General features: G+C 39.5%; 1 protein-coding gene across 2 annotated transcripts; it reads left to right on the top strand.

The window, feature by feature from the left end:
- Positions 1-7242: 7242 nt before the first annotated feature.
- On the top strand, positions 7243-15059 carry FGG (fibrinogen gamma chain). Of its 2 annotated transcripts, XM_070474719.1 has the most exons (10): positions 7243-7378; positions 7481-7525; positions 7728-7911; positions 8023-8116; positions 9302-9432; positions 9734-9867; positions 10752-10936; positions 12386-12663; positions 14168-14337; positions 14838-15059. In XM_070474719.1, exons 1-10 carry the CDS (start codon positions 7304-7306, stop codon positions 14850-14852), a joined length of 1311 nt encoding a protein of 436 aa, XP_070330820.1. In that variant the 5' UTR covers positions 7243-7303; the 3' UTR covers positions 14853-15059. The 2 variants fall into 2 exon arrangements, with proteins under 2 accessions (XP_070330820.1, XP_070330819.1); XM_070474718.1 differs by lacking the exon at positions 14838-15059 and having other exon boundaries at positions 14168-14641.
- The last annotated feature ends 1683 nt before the right edge of the window (positions 15060-16742 follow it).

Below are 16742 nucleotides of genomic sequence, written 5' to 3' on the forward strand. Positions count from 1 at the left end.
TTGTTTCTAACCCAGAGAAGATAGATAGGCATATTAGATAGACAGGTGAAAGAGATGTAAATACAAGTTCATATAATCACACAGACACATGCATGCTGCTGCTGAGTCCCTCAGTTGTGTCCGACTCTCGCGACCCCGTGGACTGTAGCCCACCAGGCTCCTCTGTCCACGGGATTCTCCAGGCAAGAATACTGGAGTGGGTGGCCATTCCCTTCTCTGATACATATGCATACACACATTAATTTTTAAAATCCATAAGCTCCACCAGCAAACCATTCTATCAATGAATAACTCTGATTCTCATGATAACATTTTATATCTGTATACCACCTTAGATTAAGAAGTGCTTCATTTATGGCACTGATGAACCTATTTATAGGAGAGGAATAGAGACAAAGGCGTAGAGAACGGACTTGTGGGCACAGTGGGGGAAGGAGAGGGTGGGAGAAACTGAGATAGTAGCAACGAAAGATATATTTTTCCATGTGCAAAATAGCTAGTGGGAAGTTGTGTACAAGACAGTAAGCTCAACCTGGTGCTCTGCTTGACCTAGAAGGGTGGGGTGGTCGGGGGTGGGCGATAGGGGAGTGGGAAGGAGGCCCCAAGGGAAGGGATGTGTGTATACTTACAGTTGATTCATGTTGTTGCATGGCAGAAACCAACACAACATTGTAAAGCAATTATCCTCCAATTAAATTTTAAAAAATAAAATAAAAAGAAGTACTTCATGATTACATTTGCAGTCATGGTTAAGAGTACAGGTATTGGACCCATGGGTATGGAATTCCATGTGCACAATGACCTTGTGTATATCACCATAACCCCCCAAAGGCTCTCCTTCATTCATAAGATGCAGATAATCAGATCTACTTACAAGGCGTGTTGTGAGGATTAAACGACAGAAAATACAAAACATCATCAGCTAAACTGTAGCATGACATCAAATATAAGGAAAATTCTTAAAATCAGTGCTTCTATTATTCTTTCAGGCCTATAACATTTGTCACAGTTAGGACATCTTAAGTTTAGCTTTACACAATCCAATTCAAATTCAACAAACAATTTGGAGCAGAGATGAACAAAAGAGAAAAGGGAACTCATTGAGTGAATGATCAATGTACATGAAGATCATTAGCAATAGATCTTCTATTTTTAAATCAGAGTACAAATAATTCGATGATAGGTGATTTGGGAAATTATTAAATCAATAAGCAAGCCCATTGACCTCTGAATTAAATAAAATGATTATTTTAGCTTAAATATTACCTATGCTATTTTCTCAGAAAATCAACTGGGATGTAGAAGAAATTTGATTTAAGAAATATTCTTATTTCCTGGAATTCATTAATCATTTATAATTTATCAGAGGGGAAAAAAAGTATCCCAAACATGGAAGACAACAAGTAGTTAAAATTTAATAAAACCCAGTGCCTGAATGCAAGGCCGCTGCAGGTCACTGAGTCACTGCTGGCCGTTTTCCCTCAGAGAGCATCTTATCTGATAGGACTCTGACTCAGGACTTGGGATTCTAGTGAGAAAAGGAAAACAAGCCTTTTCTGTAAAGCTGTGATGACACATATCAGACCCTACGGCAAGTCAGCCCCAAACCAGAATGTACTACACGTCCAAAATTATATAAGACTTTCCAGGTTCCTCAATTTAAGTGTTTATTAGCCTTGTACATATGAAGCTATGTGTTTTATACATATATATTTAACATAAAATTATAAACTTTTACCTTAAATTCAAGAAGTTGATATTTTATGGTCTTCAGCAAAAAGAAGCTCAACGACAACATGTTCTGCCCAACATGCTTACTAGTAAGATGCACACCTTTTCATGAGGGCAAGTCAACTGGGCCTAATACCGTTTCATCTGTGATGAGTGGCCTTTCCACCTTAATCACTTTCTTCTCTAGGAGAGAAATGCTGTCTCCTCTTGGGATTTGAGAGAATACCATTGAAACATGTATATTACCATATGTGAAACAGAGCTCCAGCCCAGGTTGGATGCATGAGACAGGGTGCTCGGGGCTGGTGCACTGGGATGACCCTCAGGGATGGAATGGGAGGGAGGTGGGAGGGGGTTCAGGATGGGAACACATGTGCACCCATGGCTGATTCATGTCAATGTATGGCAAAACCACTACAATATCATAAAGTAATTAGCCTCCTATTAAAATAAGTAAATTAATTTAAATAAAAAATAAAAGAATCAGCCTGCAGTTCATTGCAGATAGCTTCCCAATTATGCTAATACCATACTAATGCCATATACTGAATAATTTTCTTCTATCATCCCCTATGCAATGTCAACTTGATCATACTAAACACCAACATATATTTAGGCCTATATCTGAAGAATATTTGTCTATACCTACAATGGTCCAGTATCTTATTTTTTTAAAATTATGGATTAATAACATGCTTTAATATTTGAGAGATAGTTTTGCCCTCCTTTTTCTTCTTGTTTAGAATTTTCCAAGGTAATTTTCTTTTTTTCATTGCACTTTAGAAACATCTTACCTAACTCCTTTTTAAAAAGGAAGAAAAGGAGAAAGAACAAAAAAAAATCAAATTTAGCCTTATTACAATATCAATACAGTTCTAAACTATCACAGAAATAATTGACAGTTTTATTGAATCTCTTTATTTAGGCATAGAGCATGATTTTAATTTTCACCAGCTCTTATTTTATATCCTGATAGCATTGTTTGGAATTTTTAATAATATCAATCTTGCTTATTTCTTGTTAATTTCTCCTTAGATATTTTATCTAGCTGTATGTGTATGTGTGTGTGGTAGAAATTACATATATATAAGTACATTTTTTCTTCCATTGTATATTTTCACTAGCTGTTCCTTTATAGAAGATGGCTATTGGTTTCTAACTAATAATTTTTATATATCCACCTTATCAATAGCTACTTTCTCATTGATTATTCATTTCCCTTTACCTAATTACCCTTGCCAAAGTCATTTACATTTGCAATTTGGAAGTTTTAAGTATTATTAGAAATGCAAATGTTATTTAAAGGCTTACTTCCAGACCAATTCAATTTAGTGTTATTAAATCATTATGGAATGTTTAACACACTTATAGGGGCTTCCCTGGTGGCTCAGATGGTAAAGAATCTGCCTGTAATGCAAGAGACTAGGGTTTGATCCCTGGGTCGAGAAGATCCCCTGGAGAAGGGAACAGCTATCCACTCCAGTATTCTTGCCTGGAGAATTCCATGAACAGAGGAGCCTGAAAGGCTATAGTCCATGGGGTTCCAAAGAGTTGGACACAACTGAGCAACTAGGCATACATATATAATATTTTTATGGCTATTGCCACAAAATGGCTATTAGTATTTACAATCTAGTGAGGTGGATGCAGCATGTATAGGTTGCTGAAATGCTATTAAAGAGAAGCTGGCCTCCAGAGCTTGGGTTTTGGTTTTGGGGAGTAGTAGTAAGAGCAGTGATCTCTCAGCCATGTCCAACTCCTTACGATCCCGTGAACTATAGCCTGCCAGGTTTCTTGGTTCATGGAATTCTCCAAACAAGAATGCTCAAGTGGGTTGCCATGCTCTTCTTCAAGTTTTGGGGAAGTAGGAATGAATACACAGCCAGAGGTGCAGGAGTGTGTGTGAAGGCAATCCAGACTGAAGGAGCAGTGTGTAAAAAAGGAAACGTATCTGAGAAATGGGACAATATGGTTTACATTAGGAATGTTGTGTGATTCAGGCTGGACAGACTAGAGAGTGTAAGAAATAGAATCAAGAGAGAAAAAGTAGCAGTGGTAGGAAGGGATGTCTATTATGTTTACATTCACTGTGATGAGAGATAGAAAGGTTTTTGAGGAGGTGAATATCATAATCAGAGCTACATTTACAGAAAGATGAATCTGTCTGCAGTGTGACAACAGATTTGGAGCAGGAGGCCATTGAAGAGGAAGGGAAATCAGTTAACAGACAGTGTGCATAAGCAGTCTCAGTCAATTCAGTCGCTCAGTTATGTCCAACTCTTTGTGGCCCCTCGGACTGCAGCACGGCAGGCCTCCCTGTCCATCACCAACTCCTGGAGCTTACTTAAACTCATGTCCATTGAGTCAGTGATGCCATCCAACCATCTCATCCTCTATCGTCCCCTTCTCCTCCTGCCTTCAATCTTTCCCAGCATCAGGGTCTTTTCCAATGAGTCAGTTCTTCACATCAGGTCGCCAAAGTGTTGGAGCTTCAGCTTCAGCATCAGTCCTTCCAATGAATTTTCAGGACCGATTTCCTTGAGGATTGACTCGTCAGATCTCCTTGCAGTCCAAAGCACTCTCGAGAGTCTTCTCCAACACCACAGTTCAAAAGCATCAATTTTTTGGTGCTCAACTTTCTTTATAGTTCAACTCTCACATCCATACATGACTACTGAAAAAACCATAACTTTGACTAGATGGGCCTTTGTCAGCAAAGTAATGTCTCTATTTTTTAATATGCTGTCTAGGTTGGTCATAACCTTTTTTTTTTTTTTTCCAAGGAGCAAGCGTCTTTTAATTTCACAGCTGCAGTCACCATCTGCAGTGATTTTGGAGCCCCCCAAAATAAAGTTTCTCACTGTTTCCATCGTTTCCCATCTATCTGCAGTCTAGACAAGAAATAAACTGTCCCTCTTAAGATATTGGCAATGGAAATAGAAAAGAGCAATAAAACAGAAGTGACAATGAGAAAGCAGTTTTAATAATAAGCTTCAAAAACTGATAAGATGAATAAACGAGGAGGTTGGAAGACTGTGGCTTTAATTGGCTGATGTTTGGTGATGTGATTGGCAACGATTGGTAAATCAGAGAGGGTAACTATTAAGGAGGAAAGAAAAGGCAACAAATCTGGTTTTAATGTATTCATTTTGTTAGAATAATTATTATTTACCGAGTAGGAATATTTATCTTTGTTTCAAGTCAAAACAATTATTTCTTTGTAAAGATTTAGGATTAGACATTGAAGTATTAGTATTTATCTCAATTTAGATGTATTTCTCCCACTAAATATACAATGAAAATTTGCAGTAAGCTGGTTTCAGAGAATGAAACGAAGCATATTAGAAGGAGGGATAATGATAGTGCATTATTATAAATTATTAATTGGAGATGATAATAAACATACTGTCCCAATACACAAGGAAACTTGAGGGTCAGAGTGAAAAGGACAGCTCCTGCCTAGTTCTTGCCCCCTTTCCTCCAGTTATGCTCCTAGTCAATATAAGGGACATATGGTCCCTGCCTCCTGTAGCCAGGCTTTGCTCTGAAGTAACTAGATGGAACCTCAGGAAAAACACAATAGGCTCCTGACTTGTTTCCCATCTGAGGCAGGCATGGTGCTACACCAGCTGATACTTGTAGACAAAGGGAGGGGCTGAGCTCAAAATCTCACTGCACTGTTGGTGGGAATGTAAATATATGCCACTCCTGAGCATATATTTGGAGAAAACCACAATATGAAAAGATACATGCACCCCTGTTCACAGCAGCACTATTTATAATAGCCAAGACATGAAAACAATCAAACTGTCCATCAACAGGCGAATGGATAAAGATGTGGTATATGTACACAATGGAATACTACTCAGCCATAAAAAGTGAAATAATGTCTAGAGATTATTATACTAAGTGAAGTAAGTTTGAAAGACACATATCATATGATATCACTTGTATGCAGAATCAAAAAAATGATTCAAATGAACTTATGTACAAAGCAAAAATAGATTCACAAATATAGAAAACAAATTTATGGTTTCTAAAGGGGATGGAGGAGGGGGAGAAATAAATTTGGAGTTTGGGACTAATACATACACATTACTATTTATAAAATAGATAGCCAACAAAGGTTTATAGCATAGGACAGGGAGCTATATTCAATATCTTAATTCAACCTATAATGGAAAAGAATCTGAACATGAATACATACGTATAGATACATTTTTAATTATTTTTAAATTACATATATGTATATATATAACTGAATCACTTTCACACCTGAAACTAACACAACACTGTAAATTATACTAAAAAAAAAAAGGCTTCCCTGGTGGTCGGTGGTAAAGAATCCACCTTCCAGCGCAGCAGAGGTAGGTTCTGTTCCTGGTCCGGGAGGATCCCACGTGCTTCGGAGCAACTACGCCCGTGCCCGCAAGTACTGCGCCTGCGCTCCAGAGCCTGGAGACCGCACCTACCAAGCCCGTGCACCACAGCTAGAGTAATGCACCTCACTCACTGCAACCAGACAAAAGACCCAGAGCAGCCCATCAGTAATAAAAATGCTTAAATGGTTAACAAAATAAAATGAAGGGGGCATGTGTCCTCAGGCTACCATCTGGAAAAAAAATGTAAAAATCCCACTGCAAACTGAGAGTCTACGAAAATAATCAACAGCTGAGTGAAGGGTGTCAAAAGACGCAGACTTCAAGCTATAAAGTCAGTCAGTCCTGGGGATGTAATGTACAGCATGGTGATTATGGTTAAGAGTATTGTATTGCATATTTGAAAGTTGCTAAGAGGGTAGATCTTAAAAGTTCTCATCGCAAGAAAAAAAGTTTTTTGCAACTATGTGTGCTGACCGATGCTAACTATATAGTGATGATCATTTTGTAATATATAGAAATATCAAATTATTATTTTGTACCGTTGAAACTAAGATAATGCTATGTAGTAATCATATTTCAATTTTTGAAAAAGGAAAATAGCCAAAGCGGTGGGTCAGGCATTCATTCCTGGTAACAGTGACGTATTCAGACCTAGTGGAAGGCAAAGTTTCCACCTGACATTCGCACAGGTTAAAAATACAGGTTTTCACTCATCCCCTCGTCTCAGAATTGACTTACGATAATTCGGGGTATTTGGGTTATGGTACCAGACTCCATCTGAAGGCAGGGGCAGTTTGCTCCGGCCGAGGTCAGCGGTGGGTGTGTTTGCTCTACCTGTCCTGGAAGTGGTTGCATCACGCAGCCTCCCGGCCCCCTCCCTCCTCCGAGCGTTGGTCAATGCTTCACTAGCCTTTGCAGAGAGTTGGCTTCCCAGGAGGCGCATTGAGCTGCGCCAGCAAGGAGGAGCTTAGCCCTGTGTGCAGAATCTGGGAACCTGACTGAGCATTGGTCCGGGGCCAGGATGAGGAAGAGACGGGAAAGACGTTCCGCCCTTCTGGTAAGAAGGCCCCGTGATCGGCTTCAGCCACTGGCGGTCCTACCGTGCTTGGAGCTTAAATAAAGGGACGATTCGGGCCCCGAGAGTCACAGTTCTGACCTTCCAGGCTCGCAGCCCGGGGCCCGCCGACGCCATGAGTTGGTCCTCGCACCTTCCGAGTGTAATCTACTTCTACATTCTTTCATTGCTCTTTTCACCATGCCTTGCAGTAAGTGTGCTGTTTACAAAATGTCATTTGTTTCAAACGGAAAGCTTAAAAATAAGAAAATATCCGATATGCAAGTGAAATTCCTGTGTTTTCCTCCTCTAGTATGTCGCTACCCGAGACAACTGCTGCATCTTAGATGAAAGATTCGTAAGTCGCTTTTATGTTTCTCTCTGTGTGTGAACTGGACGTGGGCAGAGGAAGTTTTATTCCTTACAAGAGATTCTTTAGCAAGTATCTTTTGGCAGTTCAGACTTTTTAAAAACATAGTCTAGGTTTTACCTATTTTTATTAATAGATCTCATGTAGCTTTTTATCAGAATTTTTAATCACACTATTGTTGTATTTTCAGGGTAGTTATTGCCCAACTACCTGTGGAGTTGCAGATTTCCTGTCTAATTACCAAACCAGTGTAGACAAGGATCTACAAAATTTGGAAGGCATCTTATATCAGGTTGAGAACAAAACATCAGAAGCCAGAGAGCTGGTCAAAGCAATCCAGATCAGCTATAACCCTGATGAACCATCAAAGCCAAGTGAGAATCTAACCACCACTGCCTGAGAAAGTCATCTATGAAGTTCTTTTGCTGTTATTTTAGTGGTTCTGTTTGCTTATGTATTTTTATATCTCTGATCCCATATTACAGATAACATAGAGCGTGCTACCAAGAATTCCAAGAGAATGATGGAAGAAATTATGAAATATGAAACATTGATAGCAACACATGAATCAACAATTCGGTAAGCATTTTTTGTTTTAGTTTGCTTTCCACATAAATTCAAACTGATGGAAATTTGAAAATAAAATTCTTTTTGTAAAAGTGTCAACAAATGGGTGGCGAGGAATTTGTGAGCAGAAACATAGGAATGATCTTGGTAAATGACATTGAAAGGTAGAGCAGAAAAAAAAACTTGCCTTAAGAGACAAGTTTGTGTGATAAACATTGTAAAGCTGCCTGTTGCACAGAACCTCCCTTCTCTTGAAAGTAAAATGTCTCTGTTAACAACTTCCCAGGAACTTGTAGACTTTCTGAACATTGGGTCTCAGACGCAATTTTAGTTTCCTCCTCAATTTTTATCCTAGGTTGTTCTAGAAGTAGCATAAGAAATTGAGATAAATGGTGGTTGAGGAGAAGTGGCCCAGAAGGGGTTTATCCTCTTTTTGGTAGCAGAGGGATACTATTATTATTGTTATTGTCATTATGATTTGCATTATTATTGCCCATTGTTGAGACTGAAGGGAGACTATAGTGCAGAAAATGTCCAAGGTGCAGGAGAGAAAAAAGTGGTCAAATAGTTTGTCTATCCAGAACCTCAGAGACAACAGTCTATGTGCATAATAGTTTTCTATTATTTCTGAATATGAACAGGTTGTCCTGTGAGAAACTACAAAAGCAGGATTTTTCACTTTCCCCAGATTTTTTCTGAAGTTGTGTAAACAGAAACATTAAGAAGAAAGGGAAAATATCTGTTTTTTTATTTTATGTAAGATAATACCCCAGATACTTTTCTCATGTAAGTTATAGACTGAAGTCCATAAATAGATCTTCAGTTAAATCCACAAGTGAAAAGGAATAATGCTTTAGCATGTGTGAACTTCTAAACAGAGCTTTTCCTTCCCTAAGAATATTGTCCTAAGAATAATCACCAGGTTGTCTTTATCAGGCTCATCACTTGTGTACTTTATTATCTGTTGCCTTTTATGCAGAAACGAAAATCGGAATGACCACTTACAGTGATATGATTTATTGGCAAGGACTTTGTTATTTTCTTTTCCAAAAAAGCTTAGAATTTTCATTCGCCTCAATTTATTAATATCATTTTAAACTTTTTCCAAGAATGGAGCAATTTGTCAGGAAATAATTCTTGAGAAAATAAGGTGGTATCTGAAAAGAATAATCTGTTATCTTATTATTTTGCTTGTAGATTTTTGCAGGAAATGTATAACTCAAATAATCAAAAAATCAATAACCTAAAACAGAAAGTGGTCCAGCTTGAAGCACAGTGTCAAGAGCCTTGTCAAGATACAGTGAAAATACATGATGTAACTGGGAGAGGTAAGTGAAAAGTTTATAATGAGATTAAGTTCATCAGAGCAGATACAAAAAGTAAAGGAGATTGTATGTATTAGAATATATACAAATACATTGGACAGTGTCTGGCCATTAAATATAAACAGTCTAATTGCTTAGACTTTTTTGAGTAGCTGAAAATTTACTTTGAAAGGAATAATGATTGAGAAATAAGAAAATACTTCTCAGGAAATGAATAGTTTCTGACATGTTAAAATTTTCATTTTCAAGGCCGACACAATCTTACCTGGGTTTCAAACCACCATAAAAATTTCTTCTTTTTCAGACTGCCAAGAGGTTGCTAATAAGGGGGCCAAAGAGAGTGGGCTTTACTTTATCAGACCTCTGAAAGCTAAGCAGCAGTTCTTAGTCTACTGTGAAATCGATGGGTCTGGAAATGGATGGACTGTGTTTCAGAAGGTATTTTTCCCTCACCCTGTGTATTTAATAGACACCTGATTGTTCTGCCATATGCCAGACACTTTTCCAAGCACCTTGTAGGCATTAATTCAATAACATTCACAACTTTCCTTTGTGGTAGTTTTGGCCCGCTTATTCCTGTTTGCAGAGAAGGGAACTTAGGCACAAGAGGCCAAATAGCTTGCCCAAGGTCACATGACTAATAAGTGATAGAGTCATAATATAGTCTGATTTCACTCTGTACTGAGATAGCTTCTCTGCTACGCTGGCCCCGCTGTGTACATTCATGATCACAGTCTCACAGTGACAGAGGGACCTCTCGACTTTGACATCAAGACCCAGGGCTGCCCATCGCAAGAAGATGGTGTCCCCCAGAGGATGCAGTCAGGCTGTCCCACGACCAGGCCCCTCTGCAGGCTTTGCCAGCCCCAGGCATCCACCGCAAATCCCCTTACATTCTGTTTACCTTTGACCGTTGCTACAGCTAAGGCTGCAGGGGGCACTCAGAGCAAGTGAGTGATGGAAGCTTAGCTGGTAGACACAGGTTGAGCAATAGGCTGACCTTTCCACCGTCAGTACAAGAATCAGCGACATCAAGCTGATGTTCTGAAGTCCTCTAGGAGTCTGCAAAACTACTAGTAGATTACAATTTATCATGTGCCAGGCCCTCTTCTAAGTACTTTTACATTCTCTGGTGTAATCCCTGAAACATTCCTGAAAAGTAAGCATCGTTATTCCTATTTAAGAGACAGGTAGCTAGCCCAGGGTCACTTGGTAATTGATGAAATCATAGCCTCCATATTTTGGCCAAAATGGCTGTAACGTTTTCCTTATGTGCACCGATAATACATTCTCTCCTTTTGCCTGTGCGATTGTGTAATTAGAGGCTTGACGGCAGTGTGGATTTCAAGAAAAACTGGATTCAATATAAAGAAGGGTTTGGACATCTGTCTCCAACTGGAAACACAGAATTTTGGCTGGGAAATGAGAAGATTCATTTGATAAGCACACAGTCTACCATCCCTTATGTATTAAGAATACAGCTGGAGGACTGGAATGGCAGAACCAGGTACTATCAAGAAGGACTTCTGACTTTGCTTGTAGAGACACCCTGGAGTATGCACTTGCTAGTCTCAGCAGAATAATGTGGAAAACAGTCTGACAGATGTGAAGAGCACATTCAACTATGTTCCCCAGAAGTCAGTTTGGCTCTTGGGCACTCCAAGGCACTAGGTCCCATTCAGGCAGGATCTGAGTGTTTTGGTATAATCCACTTACCCTGGAATCATACAAAACAATAGCTAATATCTCCTGAGCATTTATGTACCATAAATTACACATGAAATTATAACTTAAATCCAAATAGCTCATGAGGCATGAATTACTATTAATTCCATTTTACAGATTAACTTTTCCAAGGTTGCATCCATTGGATTTAAACTCAGGTAGTTTACCTCTTATAACCCACCTTCTTAGCTGCTATCCTAGATGGAAAGTAATCTAGCTTTTTCAGATTTCTCAGTGTTTAATGACTGGGAATCAAGTCCAGTCAATCAAATCCAGGAGCTACCTTAAAATGAAATCAGCTGGCACCTTTGGTGAGCTAGAGTTCCTTCTATGCACAGAGCTGTCTGGGCACTTTAAATGTATACCTCATTGAAATTGAAAACAATATCCAACTCTCTTGTTATGTCTATGACATGATGAAGTATAGTCTGTGCCCAAATGTGTATTTTTAAAATTTTTAACCAGAAAGTATAATACCATAGTCAGTAGACCTTCTCCTACGAGAACATCTCCCATTTCTTAAGTCCTGGAGATCAGGGAAGCTCAGTGTTTTCTGGAAATCTCTGTTTATGCACCAAGGCCCATTTTTCCCTGCACTCCGTAGAATTCTGGCTTTCATTTACGATTATTTTCCAGGGGAGAATCTCTCTCTGACCCTACAGTTCATGTTTTGTGGGCCACGCAGGAGTCACTTCTTTTATGTGATGCTCAAGGAGACTCTCCTTGCCACTCCCACGCTTCCTTCAGAAAGAAAAAACCCTAAAGGGACTTCAGCCTTTAGATGGTATGAGTGACTAGTGGACCTAGAGCTCCTTTCAGCTTGCTGCATTAATTGTCACTCACTTTCAGATAATCAATGTGGTTTATGAGAACTGTGTGTGTATGCTACATACTGAGATAAAAGTGGAAAATGTGAAATTAGGTTCATCAGTATATCTGGGTTAGATATTAGGATACTATAGGCAAAGAGCATTCAGGATAGCTGAAGTTTTTAGTTTTCCCTTGGATGTCCTGAAAGCTTCTAGACCCATCCTGGGTGGTGCTGATGACCTTGAGAATGTTACCCACACCTGTTATCCCATGCCAGATTTGTGAAAAATTTTGTTCAGTAAACACATTTCAGACTTATGAAGCAAAGCTTAAAATTCCTAACAATTGTCCTATGAAAGAAGGAACTTCTGAGATGAATTATAAGGCTCAGGGTCTAAGATCTCTATTCCCTTCTTTGCAGCACTGCAGACTATGCTTCATTCAAGTTAACAGGTGAAAATGACAAATACCGCCTGACATATGCTTACTTCATTGGTGGAGATGCTGGAGATGCATTTGATGGCTATGATTTTGGTGATGATTCTAGTGACAAGTTTTTCACATCCCATAATGGCATGCAGTTCAGTACCTGGGACAGTGACAATGATAAGTATGATGGCAACTGTGCTGAACAGGATGGATCAGGTTGGTGGATGAACAAATGTCATGCTGGCCACCTCAATGGAGTTTATTATCAAGGTATGGCTTTCTTCCTTAATACATGAATTTATGTATGATCTATATTTTTATAAAAGTAAATAAATATAAGTAAGAAATAATTAGTAAAGATATAGGGAGCTTGCTATACAGTTCTTTATTTTAAGCCAGAACTGGATAATTCTAGCTTATACCTGAATCTGGCCCTCTACAGGAAATCCACCTGCTGCAAACTATGCAGTGATATTCATGATGCTTCCGTCAAGGTTGATACTTTGGGTTATGGTGTCTCCTCTAGTCTTACCCTATATGTTATCTGGATGGACTAACATTGCCATGTCTATACTGTTAACACAATAGCCTGGCTCAGCTTCCCATGAGCTGGTGTCAGATAGAATCAGTGAGCAGTGTCTAGAGGAATTAAGTGAAGGGCAGGGGTATATTGGTGGGTCTACAGGTCCATGAAAGTTTGAGAAAAATACAGCCTGAGGAGTGTAGATACTTATTTTAGCACAGGGGGAGGGCAAGCTATAGTTTGCTCTGAGGCTGGAGTAGTTCTGAGCACTGGTTTTAATTACTAACAGAATATTGGAATTCTCCAGCAGGTATGCATGGGAAAGTCCTTACCCATTAAATGAGCAATCCTAGCCAAGAGGTGATTTGGAATCCTCTTAAAACTACATACATTTACCTTCTGGTTTTCACATGTTTTCAAAACCTAACTTATCTTTGCACCAACAAACCATGTAATTAGAAAAATTTCTCAAGGAAGGTGCCCAGGCAAGAATACTGGAGTGGGTTGCCATGCCCTCCTCCAGGGGATCTTCCTGATGCAGGGATCAAACCCAAATCTCTTATGTCTTCTGCACTGGCAGGCAGGATCTTTACCACGGTGTCACCTGGGAAGCCCAATATTTTCCAGTAAAACTGTGCTTTCAGGTGACCTGAATCTGACTAATGAGGAATTATGACTGCCATTCTAACCTTTTCAGGAAGAGGGTCCATAACAGCAGAATCCAGCATGACTTAGCTTAAAGAGAGAGACCAGTTAGGGAAATACAGGGCTCTAGCCCTGTGCGTGACTTCCCTGCTGGCTCAGATGGTAAAGCGTCTGTCTACAATGTGGGAGACCTGGGTTCAATCCCTGGATCAGGAAGATCCCCTTGAGAAGGAAATGGCAACCCACTCCAGTATTCTTGCCTGGAAAATCCCATGGGCGGAGAAGCCTGGTGGGCTACAGTCCACGGGGTCGCAAAGAGTCAGACACGACTGAGCGACTTCACTTCACTTCAGCCCTGTTAGCAGTGAATTCATTTAAATTATGAGTGTGGCCAGAAAACACAATACAGGTGTAAAGTTTGTTTAATAATCATTTTATGTCGATAGTAAATCGAGAATTTGAGTCTCTACGGATATTTTCAGTTGGTAGCTAGCACTATAAGTCTGATGTAAACGAGAGTGGACTTCATAACACACAGCTCTTCGTGGACTTTCTGCGGGGAGGAGATTCAGGAGTGGTGATACGCAGATCTATGGTTTGTTTCAGGTGGCACTTACTCAAAAACGTCTACTCCTAATGGTTATGATAATGGCATTATCTGGGCCACCTGGAAGTCCCGGTGGTATTCAATGAAGAAGACCACCATGAAGATAATCCCGTTTAACAGGCTCGCCATCGGAGAAGGACAGCAGCACCACCTGGGGGGAGCCAAACAGGTGGGAGCAGAGCATCACGTTGAGATAGAGTACGACTAAGGCATTCTGCCCTGAGCTGCTTGCTCTGCTAACCCAGAGCTTCAGAAACGTTCCTGAGATGTTCTTCTCATTTTCTCTCACTCTATTTATTAATTTTAAGTCTTTCTTTAAGGATATTTAGCCCTGAATGGCAATTAAAACTCACTTTGGACTGTATTCCCAAGTTACTGAACAGAGTTATTATAAATTTGTTTACTTGATGACATAATATTTTAGCTTATTTACTAAATATATAATAAATTCATTGTGATATTTTGCATTTTAATGATCACACATAATTGTGTCTTGGTGATCTTTTAAATTATTTTAAAAATACATTAGTATATACTAATATAACAGGAGCAGACTTTAGGAATTCAAATGTCTAAGTATTTCATTACCTCTAAATCATTCCTAATTAGTTATTCTTTTTTAATGGAGATAATTATATCTTTTTAATATATTTTTTGTTTTGATCATAGGCTGGAGACGTATAAAAGACCATTTCAAAAGTGATTTACTTTTTTAAAGAACTTTATCTGAAAAGAAAAAGATAATATTTTTCCTATGGGACAATGGACTTGCAAAGCCTTACTTCATTTTAAGAGTAAAAAGAACCCATGTTGAAAACTCCACTAACAGTTTTATGCCGATGATAATTTATCTACATACCACTTCAATAAATATTTTGTTTCCTAAGACTAGATATGTGGTACCTTTTATTGACCATTAAAAACCATCAGTTCAGTTCAGTTCAGTCACTCAGACGTGTCCGACGCTTTGTGACCCCATGAATCTCAGCACGCCAGGCCTCCCTGTCCATCACCAACTCCTGGAGTTTACTCAAACTCATGTCCATAGAGTAGGTGATGCCATCCAGCCAGCTCATCCTCTGTCATCCCCTTCTCCTCCTGCCCCTAATCCCTCCCAGCATTAGGGTCTTTTCCAGTGAGTCAACTCGTCGCATGAGGTGGCCAAGTATTGGAGTTTCAGCTTCAGCATGTCCTATCAGTGAACACCCAGGACTGATCTTCTTTAGGATGGACTGGTTGGATCTCCTTGCATTTCAAGGGGCTCTCAAGAGTCTTCTCCAACACCACAGTTCAAAAGCATCAATTCTTCAGCGTTCAGCTTTCTTTACAGTCCAACTCTCACATCCATAAATGAGCACTGGAAAAACCATAGCCTTGAATAGATGGACCTTTGTTGACAAAGGAATGTCTCTGCTTTTTAATATGCTATCTAGGTTGGTCATAACTTTCCTTCCAAGGAGTAAGCATCTTTTCATTTCTTGGCTGCAGTTACCATCTGCAGTGATTTTGGAGCCCCCCAAAATCAAGTCTGACACTGTTTCTACTGTTTCCCCATCTATTTCCCATGAAGTGATGGGATCAGATGCCATTATCTTAGTTTTCTGAATGTTGAGCTTTAAGCCAACTTTTTCACTCTCTTCTTTCACTTTCATCAAGAGGCCTTTTAGTTCCTCTTCACTTCCTGCCATAAGGGTGGTGTCATCTGCATATCTGAGGTTATTGATATTTCTCCCGGCAATCTTGATTCCAGACTGTGCTGCTTCCAGCCCAGTGTTTCTCATAATGAACTCTGCATAGAAGTTAAATAAGCAGGGTGACAATATACAGCCTTGATGTACTCCTTTCCCTATTTGGAACCAGTCTGTTGTTCCATGTCCAGTTCTAACTGTTGCTTCCTGACCTGCATGCAGGTTTCTCAAGAGGCAGATCAGGTGGTCTGGTATGCCCAGCTCTTTCAGAATTTTCCACAGTTTATTGTGATCCACACAGTCAAAGGCTTTGGCATAGTCAATAAAGCAGAAATAGATGTTTTTCTGGAACTCTCTTGCTTTTTTGATGATCTGGTGGATGTTGGCAATTTGATCTCTGGTTCCTCTGCCTTTTCTAAAACCAGCTTGAACATCTGGAAGTTCTCAGTTCACATATTGCTGAAACCTGGCTTGGAGAATTTTGAGCATTACTTTACTAGCATGTGAGATGAGAGCAATTGTGTGGTAGTTTGAGCATTCTTTGGGATTGCCTTTCTTTGGGATTGGAATAAAAACTGACCTTTTCCAGTCCTGTGGCCACTGCCGAGTTTTCCAAATTTGCTGGCATATTGAGTGCAGCACTTTCACAGCATCATCTTTCAGGATTTGAAATGGCACAACTGGAATTCCATCACCTCCACTAGCTTTGTTCGTCATGATGTTTTCTAAGGCCCACTTGACTTTACATCCCAGGATGTCTGGCTCTAGGTGGGTGATCACACCATCGTGATTATCTGGGTCATGAAGATCATTTTGTACAGTTCTTCTATGTATTATTGCCACCTGTTCCTAATATCTTCTGCTTCTATTAGGTCCATACCATTTC

The sequence above is a fragment of the Odocoileus virginianus genome, chromosome 12 (genome assembly GCF_023699985.2).
Source record: "Odocoileus virginianus isolate 20LAN1187 ecotype Illinois chromosome 12, Ovbor_1.2, whole genome shotgun sequence".
Taxonomy (NCBI): Eukaryota; Metazoa; Chordata; class Mammalia; order Artiodactyla; family Cervidae; genus Odocoileus; species Odocoileus virginianus.

Coding starts and splice junctions, on each gene's coding strand:
- FGG (XM_070474718.1), top strand. CDS start 7,304: ATGAGTTGGTCCTCGCACCTTCCGAGTGTAATCTACTTCTACATTCTT. Junction 7,526..7,727: donor GCATCTTAGATGAAAGATTC/GTAAGTCGCTTT, acceptor TTGTATTTTCAG/GGTAGTTATTGCCCAACTAC. Junction 7,912..8,022: donor TGATGAACCATCAAAGCCAA/GTGAGAATCTAA, acceptor CCCATATTACAG/ATAACATAGAGCGTGCTACC.